This window comes from Tenrec ecaudatus, chromosome 11 (genome assembly GCF_050624435.1).
Source record: "Tenrec ecaudatus isolate mTenEca1 chromosome 11, mTenEca1.hap1, whole genome shotgun sequence".
In the NCBI taxonomy this organism is placed as follows: domain Eukaryota; kingdom Metazoa; phylum Chordata; class Mammalia; order Afrosoricida; family Tenrecidae; genus Tenrec; species Tenrec ecaudatus.
This window is the reverse complement of record NC_134540.1, coordinates 10,593,128-10,613,959: the sequence shown is the minus strand read 5'-3', so window position 1 is coordinate 10,613,959 and position 20,832 is coordinate 10,593,128. Positions and strand designations below refer to the sequence as shown.

The 20,832-nt window shown below is 44.4% G+C and overlaps 1 protein-coding gene across 1 annotated transcript in view; it reads right to left on the bottom strand.

Annotated features, from left to right (window-relative positions):
• Positions 1-20,832, bottom strand: part of MICU2 (mitochondrial calcium uptake 2) — a 90,674-nt gene that overhangs the window by 8,057 nt on the left and 61,785 nt on the right. Inside the window, exons 6-8 of the mRNA XM_075562828.1 lie at positions 18,974-19,056; positions 9,633-9,698; positions 5,280-5,377 (exon numbers count right to left, since the gene is read on the bottom strand). Coding sequence (XP_075418943.1) covers positions 5,280-5,377; positions 9,633-9,698; positions 18,974-19,056 — 247 coding nt within the window. The remainder of the gene's footprint in view (positions 1-5,279; positions 5,378-9,632; positions 9,699-18,973; positions 19,057-20,832) is intronic.

Here is a 20,832-nt window from a genome sequence, read left to right as displayed (position 1 = left end):
AGGCACTGGGCAGCTCACAGCTGAGTTGGCGGCTTAAACCCATCGGTCATTGCTCAGGGGAAAGACGTCATCAGCTCTGGAAGGATTTACAGTCAGAAGCGGCTTGATGGCTGGTGGAGAGGTTGGAAAACCTCCATCATAGCACTGAGGACACATAAATGCTTTTATGCACGTTTGCTTCCCCTCATAGTCCCCATGAGACAGGGGCTGGCACACAGCACCACAGAAGGGACTCAATCTTTACTGAATTGCACTGAGTACAACAAGATGCAGGTCTCCTACCTTCCTTCCAAATGTGTTTCTGTCACCATTCTGTCTGGCCTTCTGGCATTTGTTAGAGGAGAGGCAGAGGGAGCAAGAGCAATTTGTTTTGCTTGGAGTGATTACTGGGAATGCACCCTGGTGGTGCACAGGTTAAGTGTTTTGCTTCTGTGATGGTCAGGCTCTTAGCAGTTTGGCAGCTGAGCCCTGGTAACCCTCTCTGATGGGACCTAACACAGCACAGTGTCCTGTGAGCGGCCACCAGGTTTCGAGATGAAGATGGAGTGCAAGTGCAGGGACATCTCCTCAGGAGGGTGCCCCCTCCGGGATGAATTAGGCGGCAGAGCAATACATAAAAGGATTATACCGTGTTTCCCCGAAATACAATATCCCCCCAAAATAAGACCTACTTACAGTTTTGCCTCTTGATAAAATATAAGGCATCCCCCCGAAAATAAGACCTCTCCTAACATAAGGCTCCTCAAAGCAACCATAACTCTGGACTCTGGACCGTAGCAGCGGGCGCCGCTGTGCAGTCGGAGCAGACAAGAAGTGTGAGGTCTCTTTAATCAGAGAGCGCGTGCTGCCGTCAGGACAAGCTGCCGCCTGCTGCTCGCTCTGCCCTGACGGAGTCTGGCTGACTCACAGTTAGACAGTGAGTCCCATGGGGCAGGAGTGGAGCACATTGTGTGGACACCAGGAGTGACTGAGGTAGGGGGAAATGTCTGATAAAGCGGGGGGGGGGGGGGGATGTCTGGTGAAGGTGTCCACTGGCACAGGGGTGGGATATCACTTAAAATGACACAGGAGGATCAGAAGGGGTTACACAATGGAATTCCCCCTGATCCTCCTGTGTCATTTTAGGTGATCCCCTCCCCCACCCTGATACCCCAGTGTCATCTTTTTTTTCAAACCCCTAGACATGAGCGCAAAAAGAAAAAGCTACTCCATGGAGGGCAAGAAAGGAATTGTGGAAGACTCTTGGGGCCAAATCTTACTGCTTTCTGCAAAGAGAAGATGCTGAGTATCCGGTTGGTCACCTCACTGAGCGAGTGGACAGGGAAATGCTGAAGAGCGCGAGTGTGGATCAGGTCGGCAGCCATTCTTTCCCGAGCTGGAAGACCTGATCCGTGAATGGGTTGTTGACAGGAGAGCAAAGGCTTTGGTGGTGAAGAGGGCTCAGGTTCAAGAGTTTGCCCTTGCAATGGCACCACCATTTGACATAGCCCGCGAAGACTTCAAGCATCACAACACTGGCTGGATCATTTCCTTCAGCGCAGTGAACTGTCTTTAGGAAGATCCACAGCATTGTTTAGGCTGGAAGATGCTCAAGTTCTTAAGCGAGCACTAGCATTCAAGTCCTTTATTGACGATGCTGACTTCTCTAAATACAGTCTTTCCACCATGATTGCGATGCATGAAACTGCAGTGTTTGAGGGCCAATCATCTCAACCAACAACGGAACAGCGGAACAGCCTCCTCCGTGTACATTTCCTCCACTGCTTATGCAAGCGCACGTGTTTCCTGTATTTTGGCGATTCGTCTGGACGGCACTAAAATCCCACCTTTAATCATTTCTAAGGGTAAGAAGGAAAAGATTGAACGTGTTTTGGGCATTTTTATTCTTGAAGCGGAAAAAGCCTGGGCCACACAAGCAGTTATAAGGAAGTGGGTCGATGTAAAGCTGCCGCTTGTTATGCGAGGGAGCCAAAGAGGCCTGCTGGTCTGGGATGCAGCCAGCACTCACCGCGCTAAAGACACGAAGGCATTTCTTCACCAAAGAAAAACAGATCAAATAACGACTCCCGCAGGAATGACGGCCTATCTCCAGACTCTGGAGTTTGCAATAAACAAGCCATTCAAGGACAATTTGCGCATGGAAATTAATGGCTACATTGAAAATAGAATGGAGAGAAATCAGCGTGGAAACTTTGTGAAATCTCAACTGCAGAGGTTGTGACTTGGGTGAAGAATTCCTGGGGGAAAGCACTGAGCGTTGCATTGGAAGGGCACGGTGAGCAGGCTGCCTTGACAAGAAGCACTCAGTTAAGGATGGCGCTATTGCTAAGCAGGAGAGAGTGGTCCACTGATTCTGAAAGAAAGGGAGTCACAAGAAATTCACCAGGAAATTCAGGGTTTGGATTGTTATCATGTTCCAGAAGATGATGACATGACTGTCATTGAATAAATGAGTAAATGTAGCATAGATTGCTGTCCATGGAAATAGTGGTAGTAACAAGAAATCCTGATACTGTAGGATTCAGTTTGTCTGGTTATGCTGCTTTGTGATGACGACTACTACCGTACTGTATACAGGGAGTCAATTTCCTTTATTATTGCTTCAACAATAAATGGAAAATAAGAGATCCCCTGAAAATAAGACCTAGCGCATCTTTGGGAACAAAGTTAATATAAGACACTGTCTTAGTTTCAGGGAAGCAGGGTATTTATGTTAAGCACTGGTTTCGCTTCTCCAGTGAAGCCGGCCTAACCCAGCTGCTAATCAAAAGGTCAGTGCTGCAATCCATGGGCAAAGGACCTGGCTAGCTATGTGCTGGTCAAGGCAGCCGCCTGGCAGGCCCTGAGGCGAGTCCTCTTTGTCCCGTGGGTGGCTGGAAAACAGGAACCGACATTCTTAGGGGCAAGTCCCTGAGTGGTACAAAGGGTTACTGTGTTACTGAAAGGTTGACTTTCAAGTTGGCCCAGAGGCGCTCCGGAAGAAAGGCCTGGTAACTGACTTCTGAAAAATCAGCCACTGAAAATCTTTACTGCTGCAGAGTCACAACCAATTCAAAAGCAATTGTTTTATTCTTGCTGGGGAAAAGCTAAGCATGTACCCACATTTCAGTGTCTGTAATAATCTCATATACTGTTGTTCTTCACATTTTACAGGTGAAAAATGAATTCAGATAGGTTGTCATGGATTGAAAAGTGTCCCCTCAAAATCTGTGTGAACTTGGTGGGGCCATGATTCTTCGTAGCTTGGCAGTTATGTAATGAGAGAATACATTTGTTTGTTGAAGCCATCTATTTGTGGTAAACTGATACTGCAATGCTGGCTAACCAAGCCAGAGGTTAAGGAAGTTGCCCGGTGTTACCATAGAGATGGGTGGGGCAGGATTTGCCCTCACTCTTTCTGGCGCCAGTGCCTATCTCTTTCCAGTGCCATACAGGAAATTAGCTAGAAGCTTTGTTGATTCTGGCTACCTCTTCAGTACTTATAACACACACACACACACACACACACACACACACACACACACACACACACACACACACAGCATGGTCGTTGAGGGGTTGCACCCATGGCCTCGGTAAGGAATGGCCTTTCTAGATTCTTGGCTTTCCCCCTCTAACTCCAGTATGTCCTCCCATTCTGACTTTGGTGCCACGTGTCTTGCCCTGGCCAATAGAACACTAGCAAACTGGAAACTGGCAAAGGCTTAAACAAAACTCCTTTATTTCTACTTTTAGGGCCACGAGGCGGTGTGCCTGCTAGAGCAGGACTCGACAAACTATGAGTGGCAGAATAAGTGCCGTGTACTGCATGGGATGGTTAGGGATTATGTCCGTTAGACACTCCGGGATAAGGGAGGGTAGGACCCAACCTAGCAATTGGGTGGAAGCCTGATGACACCTCCTTGGTATCCTAAGTTTTTTGTATGAGAGAGAGATTGGGAATTCTGTGTGGCCCTTAACCTTCCTGCTTGCCGGGACTCTGCCTGCCTCCACATCCTCACAACTGTGCCCCCACTGGCCCGTGACTGTCTGCGTCCCTGACTGGCCACCACATGGTCTGAGGAGTGCCTCGGGGTGCAGTAGAGTGATGGACCTGACTTGGGACTGGGCGGGGATGGCTGCCTTGACCTAAAGTTCCTTCTTGATATAAAGCTTGTTCTTAAAACAGATATGAGTGTCACTGGATTTGTTCCCTAGACAAACAGGCCTAACATATTGCTTGTTCTGTGAAGTGCTACCGGAACCTACTCATTTGTTAAGATACTGCTATGGCTGCTTTTGCAAAAAAGTGGCAGAGCTGTGTTGTACCATCTGCCCCTTCAAAGAAAGTGTGCCCAGCCCTGCACTTGTGGGTCAAAGCCCACATGGAACAGAGTTGAACTGACCCAGTTGGGGCCATCATAGGACAGTCGGCTGCCAGTCAACCCACCAGCTGACTGTAGCTATTCAAGTGAGATCAGTAGTCTTTGCTCACATCCAAAGATTCATGGAAATAGTAAATGCTCATGTTACTGTAGTTAAGACCACTTATACTGGGGTGAGTGGTTCTGCAGTAGAACTAATGGACACAATAGATGTTTCTCGATTAGCTGCTAACAATACATTGTTAAAGATAATTACTGTATTCTATATGAGATAGTATTTTTTTGTTAGATGGATTTTGAGCACGGTAACTATTGTGATTTGAGTTTTGTTGCCCCCTCTCCACCACCACCAAGCTATGTACGGAAGTCCTGACCCTTATACCTGTGACATGACCCTGTTTGGAACATGGGACTTCTTTTGTTACGTTATGTTAATGAGGCAAGTACCAGCACAGGGTGAGCTACCAACCCTATCATTTTTGAGTTATAGAAAGAGCTTAATGGACACAGACCACACATGGGGAAAACAATGAACAAGGGACATGCAGGCACTTCTGGGGCTGATGCCCTGGCTTGGACTTCTAGCCTCCAAAAACGAGGCAAACACCTTCTTGTCAAGACAGACACTTGCGGCGTCTCTGCCGCGGCAGCACTAGGTAACTAGGGCAGAGACTCTAATTTATACTGGCAGGTTTTGTTTTCAAGGACAAATACTACATAGACCTACAAAAAGTACAAGGTGGCCTCAGAAAACTCATGGGAAACATCCACTTTCTTTTAATTCCACTTTTCCACTAGCTTCTGAAGCCCCGTCTCTAGCTATGTGGTCTGCAATTCAGGATAATTAATAGTCAGTTGCTTTTTCATGTCTTAACTTCTAGTCTGTCTCTTAGTGAATCCAAATATTGTATTTACCTTCGAAATTCTTTATAATGAAGCTTCCTTTCTCCTCTTTTCCCAAAGAAGCGTATCTGAAGAGTCGTGTTGATTTCAGATTCTTTTGCTTTTGATTCCTATAAAATAAGACACAATAATTTCAGATCATTAGAAACACGAACAAAAATGAATCCCGTAGACAGGCACTTTTTTTTTTTTACGTTTGCTTGTTTTTTTTTAATTTAATAAATCTTTTTATTGGGGCTCATACAACTCTTATCACAATCCATACATACATCAATTGAGTAAAGCACCCTATTACATTCATTGCTCTCGTCATTCTCAAAATTCGCCTTCCACTTGGGTTCCTGGAATCAGCTCGTTTTCCTTTTTTTCCCTCCCCCTCCCTCCCTGCTCCCCCTTTCCCCCTTGTTTATAAATAATTATTTTATCTTATACTGCCCGGAGTCTCCCTTCACCCACCTTCCCATTGAGCATCTCCCAGAGAGGTGGTTACCCACAGATCCCCAAGATTGGTTCTCCCTTTGGGACCCAATGCCCATCTGTAGACAGCTGGACATCCCTTGCAGAGGGGTAGTGGGGAGGAGATGAGTCACTCAGGGTTCAGTGTAGCAACAATGAAACTCAAAACCTGCCTCTAGTTCTTGAACGCTTCCTCCCCTCCCAATTATCATGACCCCAATTCTACCTTGCGGACCTGGTTAGACCAGAGGATGCACAGCGGTGCAGTGGGGATCTGGAAGCACAGGGAATCTAGGACGGGCGCTTTTAAGACAATATGCACACATAAGCCTATGACAAACAAGCTAGCAAGCAAAAGATGGGCGAGGGGTTGTAGTCACTTTTTCTCAAAGTTCCTTTGCTTAGGTAAGAGAAAAACGAGGGCTACACTATCCAGGGCAGAATTCAGCAATAAACAAAAATCCTAGATCAAGACACAAAGACAGCTTAAGAATAATAGTTTAAAAAGTATCTACCAAACACGACCCTAGGCACTTTCTACTGAAGCAACATTCAGAAAAGGAAAGCAGGAAGATCTTTGAGCTCTTGCTCAAACGTGGAAAGCAGTTGCTTTTCCTAATTATGCCGTGTACTGCGATTGAGTTGATTCTTACTCAGAGCAACTCTAAGTAGGTGGGATTTGTTACTTAAAAGTAATGGAGTTAGACTCACAGATTTGTCCTCCGCCTTCCATTCTTTAATAAAATTAACAACAGAAAGGCCAATCCAAACAATGCTGCCCAAAGCTGAACATCAGCAGCTGAGCCCTGAAAAGGGCCAGAACTTTAAGTCATATATTTGGGAAAACTGCAGCCAGAGAAAGGAAAATAAGAGCCAGGTGTTTGATGGTCCAGCATGTCTCTTCATCCTGTCCCAACCCAACTTCTGAGAGATAGCAGGAGAGGGTCTGATTAGTACATTATGTCATGAGAACAGCAGTCCAACCTTCAGTTTGGGTATCAGTAGATTAATAAGGGGCAACAACTCAGAAAAACTGAGAACTTGTACACAGCTTGGTGGGACCTCTTGGGCAGAGGGAGAAGGGGCATGCTTATTCAACACGGTTAAAACTGCAAATTGTTACCACCTTTCCAGAAAGGAATATGGCAACATACCAAAAGTCTTAAAAAATGCTGTCTGACCCAATGATCGGATTTCTGGAAATTGAGACTAACTTCATTTACTCTGATATGCACTGCAGCAGGTCAGTGGTCGGACACAGGACGTGGTCAGCACAAGGGTGCTCCTTTGTACTCTCGAGGGTGCTGCTGTTTTACTAGGCGGTGCAGACAGCGTGGGGAAGAGTTCCCTTTACTAAAGGAAGTCTAGCTGTGCCCTCACAGTTGCTGGGAGGTGTCTCTAAGATGAGAGGGCCTTGTTAATTTGGGTGCCTTGAGCTACACCAGATGGTTGGAGGTTTCGGGTCATGTGGTATCAGCTGGTCCTGAAGGGGCTGGAGACTGAAGTCAGTTACATAGATGGCCAAGCAAGGTCAAGTGACCAAGCCTCAATAAAAACAGAGGAGACTTAGGTTGTGGTGAGCTTCCCTGATTGGCACTTCAGTTCTTTGTTACACGTTTTGCCAGGGGTTAGTGTCATCTAGGACTCCACTAGCAGCGAATAACCGGAAGCTCCACTCATGAGCTCTCCTGGGCTCTCTGGCCACAGGTCTCTTCCCTATAATAACCCGGTGTGAGAGCAGCTCTCAGTCAGTTCTGGTGCATTACCGAACCTGATGGTGATCTTGATGACCACAAGACTTCCCACAGTGGCAGAAATAGGGACAATATTGAGGACCCTTGAATTGTGCAGCAGTACCAGAGGTGGGGGGGGGGGGTGTGTAGCCTGTTGCCTACCTTCATCCAACCTTACAGAGACTGTGTCGGTTCACAGTGCAGAGGAGGGGGCACAGTTCAACTAACTTGTCCAAGGTGCTATGGAGCAAAATTTCTTAATATGGCCCTCTACCCAAGTTCCTGTAATTCCCCTAAAGGGTCCGGTGAGACTTTGCATAGAGGCCATGCGGAACTCCAATAGAGCGGATTGGCCAGTTTTTGCCCCCAGCTAAACGGAGGGGCCCTTTTTTGAAGCCACAGTAGAGGAAAGGAACCCAAGGGCCTTGGAAGCGCAGGTTCAAGATCTGTCTGCAGTGCAGAGGCATCACTGGCTGGGTCACCAAGACTCCTTATCTGGCCAGAGACTATGGAACTGTGGGATAGAGTGACAGGCAGGCTGGCTTCCTGGACCATGGGGGTTAAGGCCAAGGGACCACCTGGCTGAGAGACTGCGAACTGGATAGACATGGCTGCTGGCTGAGGAGACCAAGGACTGTCCTTACTGCTTGCTGATCCCATCTTGGGTAACTTATTGGCTTTCCTAATCAACTTTGTTAATTGGGAGTATTCTCTGTGAGTTCTGTGTGGTCACTGCCACGAATTATGGAAACCCGCACAGCCATGGAGTGGCATGGAGGAATGCTGGGCGTCAGCAAAGGGAAGGTCGGGTCTGCCTCTTGCCTGAGGCAATGGGGAAGCCACAGGAGGTCTGAGAGGTCCTCTTCAGCTTGACCCAGAGAAGGCTGGCGCGGACATGACCACGTACTGTACAGGACACTATGGAAACACACAGGAAGTATGTATACACAGGTGGACGCTGACAGAACCCACTATAGGGCAGTTCAGAGAAAAGTTTTTAAAAAATGATTTAAATAGTTAATTTGGCTCATATGTATGAGAGGGCTGCTATCGATACAAATGTGGATTTTCAGTGTATTATCAGGAAAGGAACTACTGGTTTACAAAGCCCCCATGCGGAATAAGTGTGCCCATTACTCAGATTTGAAGCAGACTCTTCAATAAAGATGATTCAGAAATTTAAGACACGTTACTGGAAAGCATACTGTAGCATTAGACTAGATTGAAAGAATATGACCTAGAAGACATATTTCACTGAGAATGAAAACCAAGCACGTTGGAAGCTACTTGTCAGGGTTATCAAAAGCTCACTGTCGGTAATATAAGCAATTTTCCCTTTGCTGCAGCAGTTGGCTGAGAAAGGGCCTTCTGTGCATCGACGAGTCCCAGGTACTTCACTGCAGCATCATGTGCTCCAGATTTCAGAAGTGGGGACCAGCCTCTGTTCAACAAAGGACGATGCAGGCAGAGGAATGAGACACTGAGGCACATGACCTGAACAGAGCAGAGGCATCGGGCCCATGTCCAACATGCTGCCGTTTGCAATAAGAAGGGAAAAATTAGATGTACTCATTTATATATGAGGGGGCTTAAGAAGTTTGTGGCAAATGCTAGTATTTTCAATTCCATTTCTCCCTCTTGGAATCCCCTTGCATATGCAAAGACTTTTCCCCCTATAGTAAATGATTTGGAGCCATTATAGAAAAATCAATCGGCTCTGTTGGTGTGGATCCTTTACTGGGTTCCATCAATCTCCTTGTCTATCTGGACGCTGATATCACAATGTCATCATGACTGTCACTGGTATTTATTCCTGAAAACAAGTGGTGTGAGGTTCCCCGCTTTGTCCTGGTCTCTCTAGAGGTTGACCTGGCTGTCCGAGGTCCCTAGCTATTACCTACATGGAAACACTCAGGGAGAAACCACAGGGAGCGGGAGCACCCATTGCTGTAGGAGGAAAACCATGGGGGTGGGAGGAAAGCTCTGCGGTGCACACTCTTGGTGTGTCCTGGGCAGTGTGAGCCTTGTGAACACATCTCTTCAAAACATTAAAAAAATTAGTTAATGAACTAAGTAAGTGGCCAGCACATCTTTCTGGGAACACTTATTTGAACAAACAGAAGAGAGCAGCCGTCGTAAATCTCACGTTTGAAAATCCTTGTCTGCACGTACCTACCTGGCTCTCTGCTGCACTCCCAAGAGTTGTCGTCAAGTCATCCTGCTTGCTGATGATCTTCTGCAGCTAAAAGACAGGGAACACAAGTTCACACGTGTCAGGCACTTTCAAAGCTGAAACAGATCCCACATGCTCATAAATTATATACTAGTAACTTTTGGGACATTAACTTACATTCTTCCTTTACTGTAACTCTTAATACTTTCCCCTAACATTCTGTAAGAATTAAAGGAGAAAACATACAAAAGTATTGACATTATCATTATAATGTGACTCAAGTTTTCTCCTAAGAAAATCAGTTAATACATGCATGTTCTATTGGCATCATTTTACAAGCTTCATGAAGAACCAGGGTCCTTCCTTCCAGAAACTTTTGATTCACAATTCATTTTTCTATGGATCATTGGTAGTTGATGGCTGTATTTTCAAGAATATAGTCTTAAAAATTATCTAGGGTGGAGGGAGGGTGCGGTGAAAAGTGGGAACCAAATGCAAGGATCTCCACATAACCCCCTCCCTGGGGGACGGACAACAGAAGAGTGGGTAAAGGGAGGCGTCAGACAGTGCAAGATATGACAGAATAATAACAACATAAATTATCAAGGATTCATGAAGGAGGGGAGAGTGAGGGGAAAAACGAGGAGCTGATACCAAGGGCTCAAACAGAAGGCAAATGTTTTGAGAATGATGGTAGCAACAAATGTACAAATGTGCTTGACACAATGGATGGATGCATGGATTGTGATGAGTTGTACGAGGCCCCAATAAAATGATTTAAAAATACGCTATGCTTTTCCCTTCCTCGAAATGCATTTACTAGGCATTAAAAGAGTGGACTTACAACTTCTACAAATTATAAAATTGTCAATATTACCTTGCGTACATTAAAAAAACCTACCTACCTTTCAGTCATTCGTACCAATCCTCATATGGAAAGCAAATTAGAAAAAAAAAAAAGAAAAAAAGAACCATTTAAGAAAACCAAACTATGAAATTAAATCAATTAGGAGAAAAATCCTTACCAGTTTTTTTCTAAGGCTATTTTTGGGGCAATGGTTTGTGATTTGTTCCAATTAAATTCCAAATTAAACATTTCAAGCTTGCTGCTTGCTGTAGGCAAATGGCTTACTTCTAATTGTTTTAATTCTTTAACACAAACTGCAGGGGAGGGTGGTAGAGTGGTGGAGGTGGGGTGAAGACTGCCTCAAGGGGTCCTTGTAGAACAAGGTTTGGAAATGGATTGTGACAGCAACTGCACAGTCTACTTGACATGACTGCCATATCTGCATTAAATCCTAACTTACAAAAAGTTTCCACTTCTCCAACTCCTGCATACTTAAGGGAAAAGGTTTTCTCATTTTTTCCCTAAGATGAGATCAACATCAAGTTCCAATACCTTACCATACGGATTGTCCACTTTCTGTTAACATCTTGTCATTTTATTTTACAGTCGATATTTTATTTTATAATATGGGTTTTAACAAGTTTCTACTGATGTGTAAAAATCTGTCCAAATGGCCAGTATCCATGATGGATAATGATTTAGAGATCTTCACAGAACGCAGACGTCCCGATTGCAGCTTAGTGTGCCTGGAGGCCCAGGTCAGACTGAGTCGAATGCAAGACTGGCAGCAGAATGAGGCAGTGGCTTCCCTGCCAGGAACAAGACACACGGCACCTCTCACAGGGATGAGCAACTGGCTCCTCTCAGGCCTAACTTTCTCATGCTCCTGACCACTATTATTTATAATTTTTTTCCTTTCCCGGAAAAATCTATACACACTGAAATGGACAAATCTTAGCAAAGAGTTTTGATGAATGGATAGAAATATGGTAACTTATGTTCTGATCATGGTATGAAACACACCAACTTTCCCAGAAGGTTTTCTTTTGGTCTCTTCTGTTAAGCTCTTCCCTTTGATTCCCAGAGGCACATTCAAAGTTCTGATTTCCCCCCTCATCTCTAAGAGCTGGCGTAACCTTTATTTGAAGTTGTATTCTTTTGTGTTCACCTTTTTTGCAGGATAATGCTATTGAGTTATGCTGTTCTCCAAAACAGTTTATTCTTACACCACTGGGTTACAATCCATTGTATGAACAGCCCCTTTTGCTTTCATAATCAGAGAAGCTAGATTATATGAAGACTGCAGCATTCCTAGCTGCAATATGAAGATGACACACCTTCCTTGATGAAAGTGAGGAGGACGCGAGGCACTGATGAATAACAAGGATTACAACCTTCAGTATGGATCACAACTCAATGTGATGAAGACCCAAAGCCTCACAACTGTACCAACAGGTAACATCATGACAAGTGGAGAAAAGGTTGAAGTTGTCTGGGATTTTGCCTTGCTTGGACTCAGTTAGTGCTCATGGAAGCAGCAGCCAAGGTACCAAAGGACGAGTTGCACTGGGTAAATCAGCAGCACAAGATCTCTTTAGAGCAGTGGTTCTCAGCCTTCCTAATGCCGTGACCCTTTCATACAGTTCCTCATGTTGTGGTGACCCCCAACAATAAAATTATTTTCATTGCTACTTCATCACTGTAATTTTGATACTGTTATGAATTGGGTGACCCTATGAAAGGGTTGTTCGACCCCCAAAGGGGTCTTGACCCACAGGTTGAGAACTGCTGCTTTAGAGTCTTGAAATGCAAGGATATTAATTTGAGGACTAAGGTGTGCCTGACCTAAGCCAAGGTATTTTCAATTGCTTCATATGCATGTTGTGATAGTTTGGTGCATTTTGCCAACCTGGCCATGTGGGATTAATCAGGCCGCGTTTGGGGAGCAAAGTGATAAATGGCTCTGCAAGGCTCTTTTTGTCTCTTGTGCTCTTTAGTGCTTGGACCAGCATGCTGCTGCTTTAACTAGTTCTCTGCCTCAACCCATGTGCTACACTACCTGTGGGCCAAGCCAATCTGTGGATCATGTTGCTAGAGCTTGAGGCTCCTTTGAGACCTGCTTCGGCCATGGTCAGGGCCATGTTGTTGGTATGTACATAGCTTGAGTGTGAGGCTGGTGGATCCTGTTGCCTTGCATTGCTTGCTTCTGATATTCCATCTGGGTCTACTTTGCTAAGCTCCAGAGCTGACTGTCGTTGACCCACCCTGCTCTTTTGCTGCCTGCAGGCACTCTTCCTGCCTTGCCCAAGGGAGGACTCCCCTGACTGTTTCCTTGACCTTGGACCTACCTAGCAGCCCATGTGAGTTTAAGGACACCCAGTACATTCACTGTTCCATGAAAGTGAGTTGAACTGAGTCCTCTGTACTGCTGTGTGGACTAATTAGCTGTTACATTCCTTCTCGCTGAATAAACCTATCTATACATACATATAAATGCACGTGTCCTGGTTTTGTTTCTTTAGAGAACCCTATGTAATAAAGTTGGACATCTAAAAGTTTGACACTGAATAAAGAAGACCAAAGAACTGATGTGTTTGAATTGCGGTGCTGGTGAAGAATGCTGGAAGTGCTATGGGCTACTGAAAGGAGAGGCACATCTGTCTTGGACGAAGGACAAGAGGCAAGGGTGGCAAGACTTCGTCTCACATACTTTGGACACGTTGTCAGGAGAGATCAGACCCTGGAGAAGGACAGCAAACTTGGTAAAGTAGAGGATCAGTCGAAAGGGGAAGATCCTCAACGAGATGGACTGACACCGTGGTTGCAATGGGCTCAAGCAGAGAAATAATTGTAAAGATGGTACAAGACTGGGCAGTGTTTCGTTCTATCGTGCAGAAGATTGCTATGAATCAGAACTGACTCGATGGCACCTAACAACAACGTTCACTTGTTGATGGATGTTGGGTTGTCTCCAGTTTGAGGCTACTATGAATAAAGCTACCATGAAGTATTTACTACTACTTTTTGTAGATGTAAACTTTCATTTGTTTTAGAGAATTACCCAGAAGGATGGTGTAAGATTTGACATCTAATGTAATGCTAATGCTGCCTTCATATCTTTAAAGGGGCCTGCGTGGCACTGGGATACTTCTTGGGCTGCATACTACAAGGTCATCAGTTCAAAGTGGCCCACAGGAGAAAGATGAGGTAGTTTGCACCCATAAAGAAACCTCAGGTAGGGTTGTTTGAGTTGGGATTCACTCGATGGCACTGAGTTTAGGTTGACATCTTTGGATCTCAGTGTCCAAAGGTCTTACATGTTCTTGCCAGATAAGCTTCCCACCCAGTGGGAAAAGTCTTCCCACCCGGCTCCTTCCTCTCTCACCGGGACTAACTACACTCCACCTGACTCAACCCAACAGATTTCACTTCCCAGTCAGTCAGTAGAATTATTCCAACAAGACAGTAGGAAACCAGCGCTCTCTCTCCTCTTCACCCATCCTTTTATTACTACAAAGTCTGCCTTTCAGAGTCCCTGGTTGTTCAATATTCTAGAGTTCAATCTCCACTGGGTCCCTTGTGATGTGAGGTGTGCTCTTCTCCAGGAGAGTACTACTATGCTAAGTGTTTTTTACACACTAGGACATTCTCTTACACAACCAAAAAACTATCTGCAAAGCCAGAAAATGAATACTGATACATTCATCTAATTCTAAAGACAGTTCCTCTTAGTAAAAGGGTCTAATTAAAAGCTGCACTTAGGTATGGTGTATCTTTAGTCTTCTTGGTGTATATTTCTTTCGCACTGTCTTTTACCTTCCTGATCTTGGCGCTGTGGAAAGTAAACAACAGCTGTCTTGAAGAGTGCACCTCAATTTGGATTTGCTTGTGGTTTCTTCGGGATGAGACAGACTCAGGTTATGCATCTCTGGCAAGTAGGGATGCAAGACTCTTCTCACTGCACGGTACCAGGTAAGGCAGGATTTCAATGGGCTCAATGACGGAAGATGTTTTCTTGGTCAAGTGAGTCAAGGGCTACCTGTTGCCTTACTCTTTTCCCCTCTGAAACTAAGACAAATGCTAGGTGAAATATTATGAAACTATAAATCCCCATTCCACATCAAGATTCTCATCCATACCCCTACACACCAGATTTCCTATCTACTTACTTGCCCTTTCCCCCTTCCTCCCTCCCCTCATTCTTCCATCAGTCCAAGTACAGACTCCTTATTTTATTCACCTGGGTTTAACCCAGCACTATCCAATTTGTTCCGTCCTGGCCAGTGAAACCCTTCCTTGCAAGCCAGTCCCTATGTTTGACTAGCCCCCATCCCTCTTTGAACACTTCATTGCTTTCTGACAGTGAGAGGCTCGAGGGTCACTTTGCACGTTCCTTATCTAACTCTGGAAGCAGCATTTCTCCTAGGAGTCCTGGGTGCTTTGAGAGGAGAATGGTACTTAGAAGCCAAGTCACAAGCACTAGCTGTGTTCAGCATTGTCATGGTGTCACCATCCTCAGGTGTTCTCAGTGGACGGGGTAGGGAGAACATACATACCAGGAGGCTTGAAAAAGTTTGTGGAAAATGGAATGAAAGATAATTGCATTTTTCATCAACATTTTAGAGCTTTTCCCTCCCTCTCCCAAATGTATGCTACACATAAACATAAAAATGCTTATCTGTTTATTTCTATGTGCATATTTTAAAAACTATCATCCATTCTGATACTATCAATTTCAAACCACAGGAATCAAGGAATCATTTTAGTTTAATCCTTTTCCATGTATGTAACTTTCTTCTCTGACTGAAAAATCTGATTTATACTACACCTCCAGTATAGTTGCCAATGTATCAATTCTTCTGTACCTCTGCAATCAACCTCCCATCTTTCCCATCAGCCCCACTCCTGAGTCAAAGCCCTCTTCTTGCCCTGTGATGGCTCTGCTCCCCAACCAAGAGTCCACCTGCCACGTGGGTATTCTCCACAACCTGTTTGGACTCCAACTCCTCTTGCCAACAGTGCCCCTCTGCATGCTTGCCCGCCTCACCCCCTGGAATTTCAACACTCCAGAAAGGGCAGAACCTTCCCTCAATTTCTCTCCTGACTCTGCTCTGGTCCTGCCACTCCATGACCTCTAGGAGGGCATGCCAGCCTCAGTCACTCAGGCTCAGAGTCCTCTGCCAGGCCACGTCTCCATACGGAACATCTATCACACTCTGGTCCACTTAAAGGCTTTAGAAAGGAAGTGTTTAGGAAAGGAAGGGAAGAGGAAGAAAAAGAGCTATTTTGTTTCTGAATTGTGTAGGGATGTATTATTAAAGGGTTTCCGGGAAGCAACTTCTTTTAAACGAAAATTTAAATTTCAGCCTTAATTATGAAGATTACCATTATCTTTCAGGGCACTGTAGACAAGGCACTGGAAGTGAAGCAAGGCTGTTCCAGCGTTAGTTCTGTGGCCGTAACTCAGCGACAACGTTCCTTACCTGCTACAAGAGCATGGCCTACTGGGTGATAGCTAAGCCCTTTCCAGCTCAACTCTTAGAGACAAATGAAGCTCAGTATGCAAAACCAGCCAAAATGTGTCAACTAGAGGGCAATTAAAAATGAGTATTAACAGATTTTATCCATAAAATGCTGATTATAAGTTTTTGTAGGGCACCAAGGCATTTTTCCTTTAAGACTTTTAATTATGGCATGTATAAATGCCAGTCTTATTGTCAAATAGTTACAAAATACTAAAAGAAAAAATTGCATCAGTTGACTCTTATAAGACTTTATTTTTTTTAGATTAATTCCAATATTGACTTACTCCAATAGGGCATAAAACCTAGAATAATGACAGTCTATCTTAAGATCCATCCAAGTAATTTTAGTGCCAGAAAAATCTTGTCATGACTGGGTCTTACCAAAACATTTAATTTAACATTTGGATTCAAGGCAGGGAACCACAGCTTCTAGTGTATTTTATCTTAGGTCAAAGGTCTTTGCGGTCTACAAAAATACTTTCTTCAATGACTGGTCATGACGTTGGATCCATAACAGAAGTTTGCTACATGCTTAAGGCACTACTGTAGTGGGTGTTGGGCATATGTGCGTGTTCAGGGCAGATACGGTTTTTGTTCTCACGGAACCTACATTCTAATGGGTTACAAGTGAAGAACAAGCCTGGAAGTAAATTTTAAAAAGAAACGAAAACACAAATTTCAAGATCTGCTAAATGCTAGGAACAGAAGGATACACTGAGACAAGCCACCAGGATTCAGGGAAGGCTGGGAAGGAGCTACTGTTTAGTCAGGTTTGGGGTAGTGTCTTTGAGAGATGACTTTTGTGATGTGACTGGAATGATGAACAACTACCCCAAAACCAGAGGAAGGGCATTCCAGACGGCCGGGGGGGGGGGGGAGGGGGAGGGCACACAAGGTTCCTGGCAGAAATCGGGTGCTTTGTTAGACACAGGAAAATGATAAAGGAACCTTAGACATATATAACTGAGGAGCCCTGTTGGCATAGTGGTTACATGTATGTCCAGTTGCTAATCACAAGGTTAGCAGTTTGAAACCACCAGCCACTCCACTAGAGAAAGATGGGGCTTTCTACTCCAGTAACGAGTGACAGTCTTGGAAAGCAGGGGATAGTTTGACCCTGTCATACGGGGTTATGAGTTGGCATCGACTTAATAGAAAATGTTCGGCTTGACAAGCTGTGAAGGAAGCAGGAAGGTGACGATTCTAAATGGCCGGAAGAGTACTGACGAACTGACCATATAAATTTTGATCCACTCACACTTTCAATTTCAGCGTGAAAATGAAGGCACTGTGTAAGGGCCAATTTAACTTACTTTTGAATTTAGGGCAACGAAAGTTTAAACTCTGAACAAAGAATACTATTCCAAAGTTAGAAAGAATACGTTCTACTGAAGGCTTCAATACTTATTTAAAAACAATTCTAATATGCACACTGAGCATGGTAAAATTAGGATAAGGCTACTTAATCATTAGTCCAGTGTGAAACGAACTACGACAAGGAACAGGACCGCCTCGAGGGAATGTCATGCTGCTGTACAGACTCACTGTAACCCATGTCAGGAGAAACGGCACTGAGGTAAGTAGATGTGTCCGAGTTCGAATGAGAGATGAAAAAGACTGCTACTTTAATAGCTACTAGATTGTTAGCCAAGATCTGACAGAACAGCTCATGCAAGAAAGCTGCTTTTCACTTTCTGGGATAAAGAAACAAGAGCTGCATTTAATCGGCGTAGTTTCTAAACCTTACTGCAATAAATCCCAAATGTAGTACAAAACCCAGAAGCAACAACTGAGCCGGGGTATGGTTAGGGCATTTTGTAGGTTATATTTGTAGGCTTTATTATTTTTGCAGTTGCTGTTCCAATCACTTTGTTATATTTACAAGTCCCTTTGACATAACTCTCAATGCTTCTTATGGGTACAGCACCCCCCAAACAAACAAACAACCCCACCCCCAACAAAAACTGACGATGGCAGTGAGTTTGGTTTTATAAAAGGTCAAGAGCTCTGGAGGCATGTGGGTTACACATGAGCAGTTAGCAGGCCAACAGCTACAAAACACAACAATCTCTCTATTCCAGTGGTGTAAACTATACTTTTATTTGAAATAAAAAGGTCTGTTGTGTAGCTATCTTTATTACACATTTTGAGACAACTGTCTACTTCAACAGATCTTTAAAACTAACAGAATTAGCGACCCTGCAGGTCTGAGCGCCTGACCTTTGGGTGCTGTGTGGGCTCCTCAGATGGAGAACTTCTAAGCCCAACCACACCGCCTCGCTCTCCACAGCTGACGCACGCCAACACTCAGATGGAGGGCGCCAACCCAAAGACACTGTCTTGCTCGCAACAGCTGAAACGCACTGAGGTGTTTTTTAAAAACAAACCACCGCCCCTTTGTGTGGACTGGAGTAAAATGTACTGGTTATGACATAAAGTTCTATCATGGGGAAACATCATTTAAACCTATCGTTGGCTTTTCAAAACGATCCTTAGCAAATTCCTGAAACATTTTTATTAATGTGTATAATTTTTTCTTTCCCCCATGTATACCTATTGTGATTTCCTCCCTTTTCTTTCTTTAGGAAGAAACAAGGCTTTTTAGGCCTCAGGAAGGTAAAGGTTCTTTCTCCCGTGTGTCTGAGTATAAGAATATTTTAGACATTATTTGTAATACATATCATTCGAAGCTCTTCTTACAGTAATGTAATCTGCTGAAATTAAGAAAGTAGAGAAAAGAAGGAATCCCTACACATGCTTAGGCTGGTTTCTCCTTTTAGAAACTTCCAGGTAGTATTGCAGAAAATTTAGTACTTTGGAAAGTACAAACAAGTTATCGACATTTCCTATGTGAAAAATGACTATCATTTTAATTTTGTTCTGAAAATGTACAGTCATCAGGGACACATCAATGTGTTTCACATGAACATGCCCAGGACAAGCCTATTTAGGCTGATTTAAAACGCACTTACCTTAAAAAACTCCTTCTTTTCCACCATCTCATTGCCATCAGAGTCGAGCATTTTAAAAGCAACATGAAACCCAGTGTGGGGCTCTGTAAAGGGAGGGAGGGATGAATAACCCTTTCATCTCGGTGAAGCACAAATTACTTGCAATTACTCAAAGGCCTGCAGAGCTTCGAGTTTGAAGCAAGCCACTAGCACGTGCAGCAGTGCCTGACAGAGGGGACCGACCACTTCTCCAGGCGCCACGTCCGAAGGTGCTCAGGCCTGCTTCCCCGCTTTCTCCCACCGATTCTGCATGGCTGCCACCCTTGTTCTGCTAGCACATCAGCACAGGTAGTTTGAGAATTTCAATGATTTTGTTAGTTCGACCAGGCTTTTCCAAAACTTTATTTTGGAACGATTTCTGGCTTACAGAGATCGTTGTTAAGAAGGTAAAAAGAATTTCTGAAGCCATCTTCCAGGTCCCTGAATGCGAACACCTTCTCTAAGCACAGCCAATTGGTCTAAGCCCGGAATCAACACCGGGTAGGCACTGAGAAGAACTACTGGCCTTATTCGGATTTCCAAAAGTTGCATCCCAGACACTCTGCACTAGGTCAATCTGCTGCTCCGCACCTCTTTCTAGTGCTGGGAAGCCAGGACATGACTTTGACGAGTACGGTGCACCTGACTGAAGCCACAGTGCTTCCAGTGGCCTCCTAATCCCTGTGAAAGTCAGACTCTGGAAGGTGGTGACACCTGGCTGCAACAATGGGAAGATGGTGCAGAACGGGCAGTGTTTTGAGTTACCTCCCCCCAAAAAACCAGACAAATTTTTTTCAAAGCTATGTATTTACATTTTTTGTTTTAACAAAACAACTGATCACCTTCAAAGTTCTCTCCATTGCACTTAATAATTTGCCAAATCTGCATTTCTATTCTTGGAAACATTTTTCAAGCTCATCTGTTGGATGGCTGACAGTATCTCCCTTGGTCTTTTCTTCACCTCTTCTAAGTTGTCAAAGCGCTGACCTTTCATGTCCTTCTTCATTCACGGAAACAAAAAGAAGTCACACGAAGCTAGGTCAGGTGAGTACAGTACATAGGGCAAGAGAACCATGCTGGTTTTTTGTTTGCCAAAAACTGGTGCATCGAGATGACTGCTGAGCAGGTGCATTGTTGTGGTGGCAAAAGCAGTCCTTGTCTACCACAAATCAGCCCCCACCCCCACTGTTATGCTGTTGTCCAGAACCTCTAAATAGAAAGCTTGGTTAACAGTCTGACCTGGTAGAATGAACTCCAAATGTATTATCTTCCTCACATCAAATAAAAAACAAAACAAATGAGCATCTTCTTAAACTTTGATTGCACTTTTTTGGGGGGCGAGGTGATGCATCTTCCATTGACTTGATTGAAGCTTGCTTTTGGGGTCGTAAGGACAGCACCATGTCTCGTCACCAGTAATGACCTTGAGAAAAAAGTCTGGGTCACTTTGGAGCTGTTCTTTCAAAGCACAGCATGTTTCTACGCGATGCTCTTTTCTGGTCAGAACCCGAGGCACGAATTTCGCAGCGACCCTTTCTCCTTCCCGAATCTTCTGTTAAAATTCACTGAACCAGCTCCAAGATAGTCCAGATAACTTCCCATCTCTTCAATGGTCTTTGAGCACAAGTGCACACATTTTGTCAACATTAATTAACTGACATTTCACCTTTTTTGAAATGAGAAAACCACTTGTACACTTGAGTTTTTCCCATAGCGCTGTCCTTGTAAGCTGTGTTCAACATCACTCAATTTCTGGGACATTTCTCCCACAAGCAAGAACAATATCTCAGAGTTCCAAGCTGTTCTCTGAAATCAGCCATCACAAAAAACGAGGTTCGAGT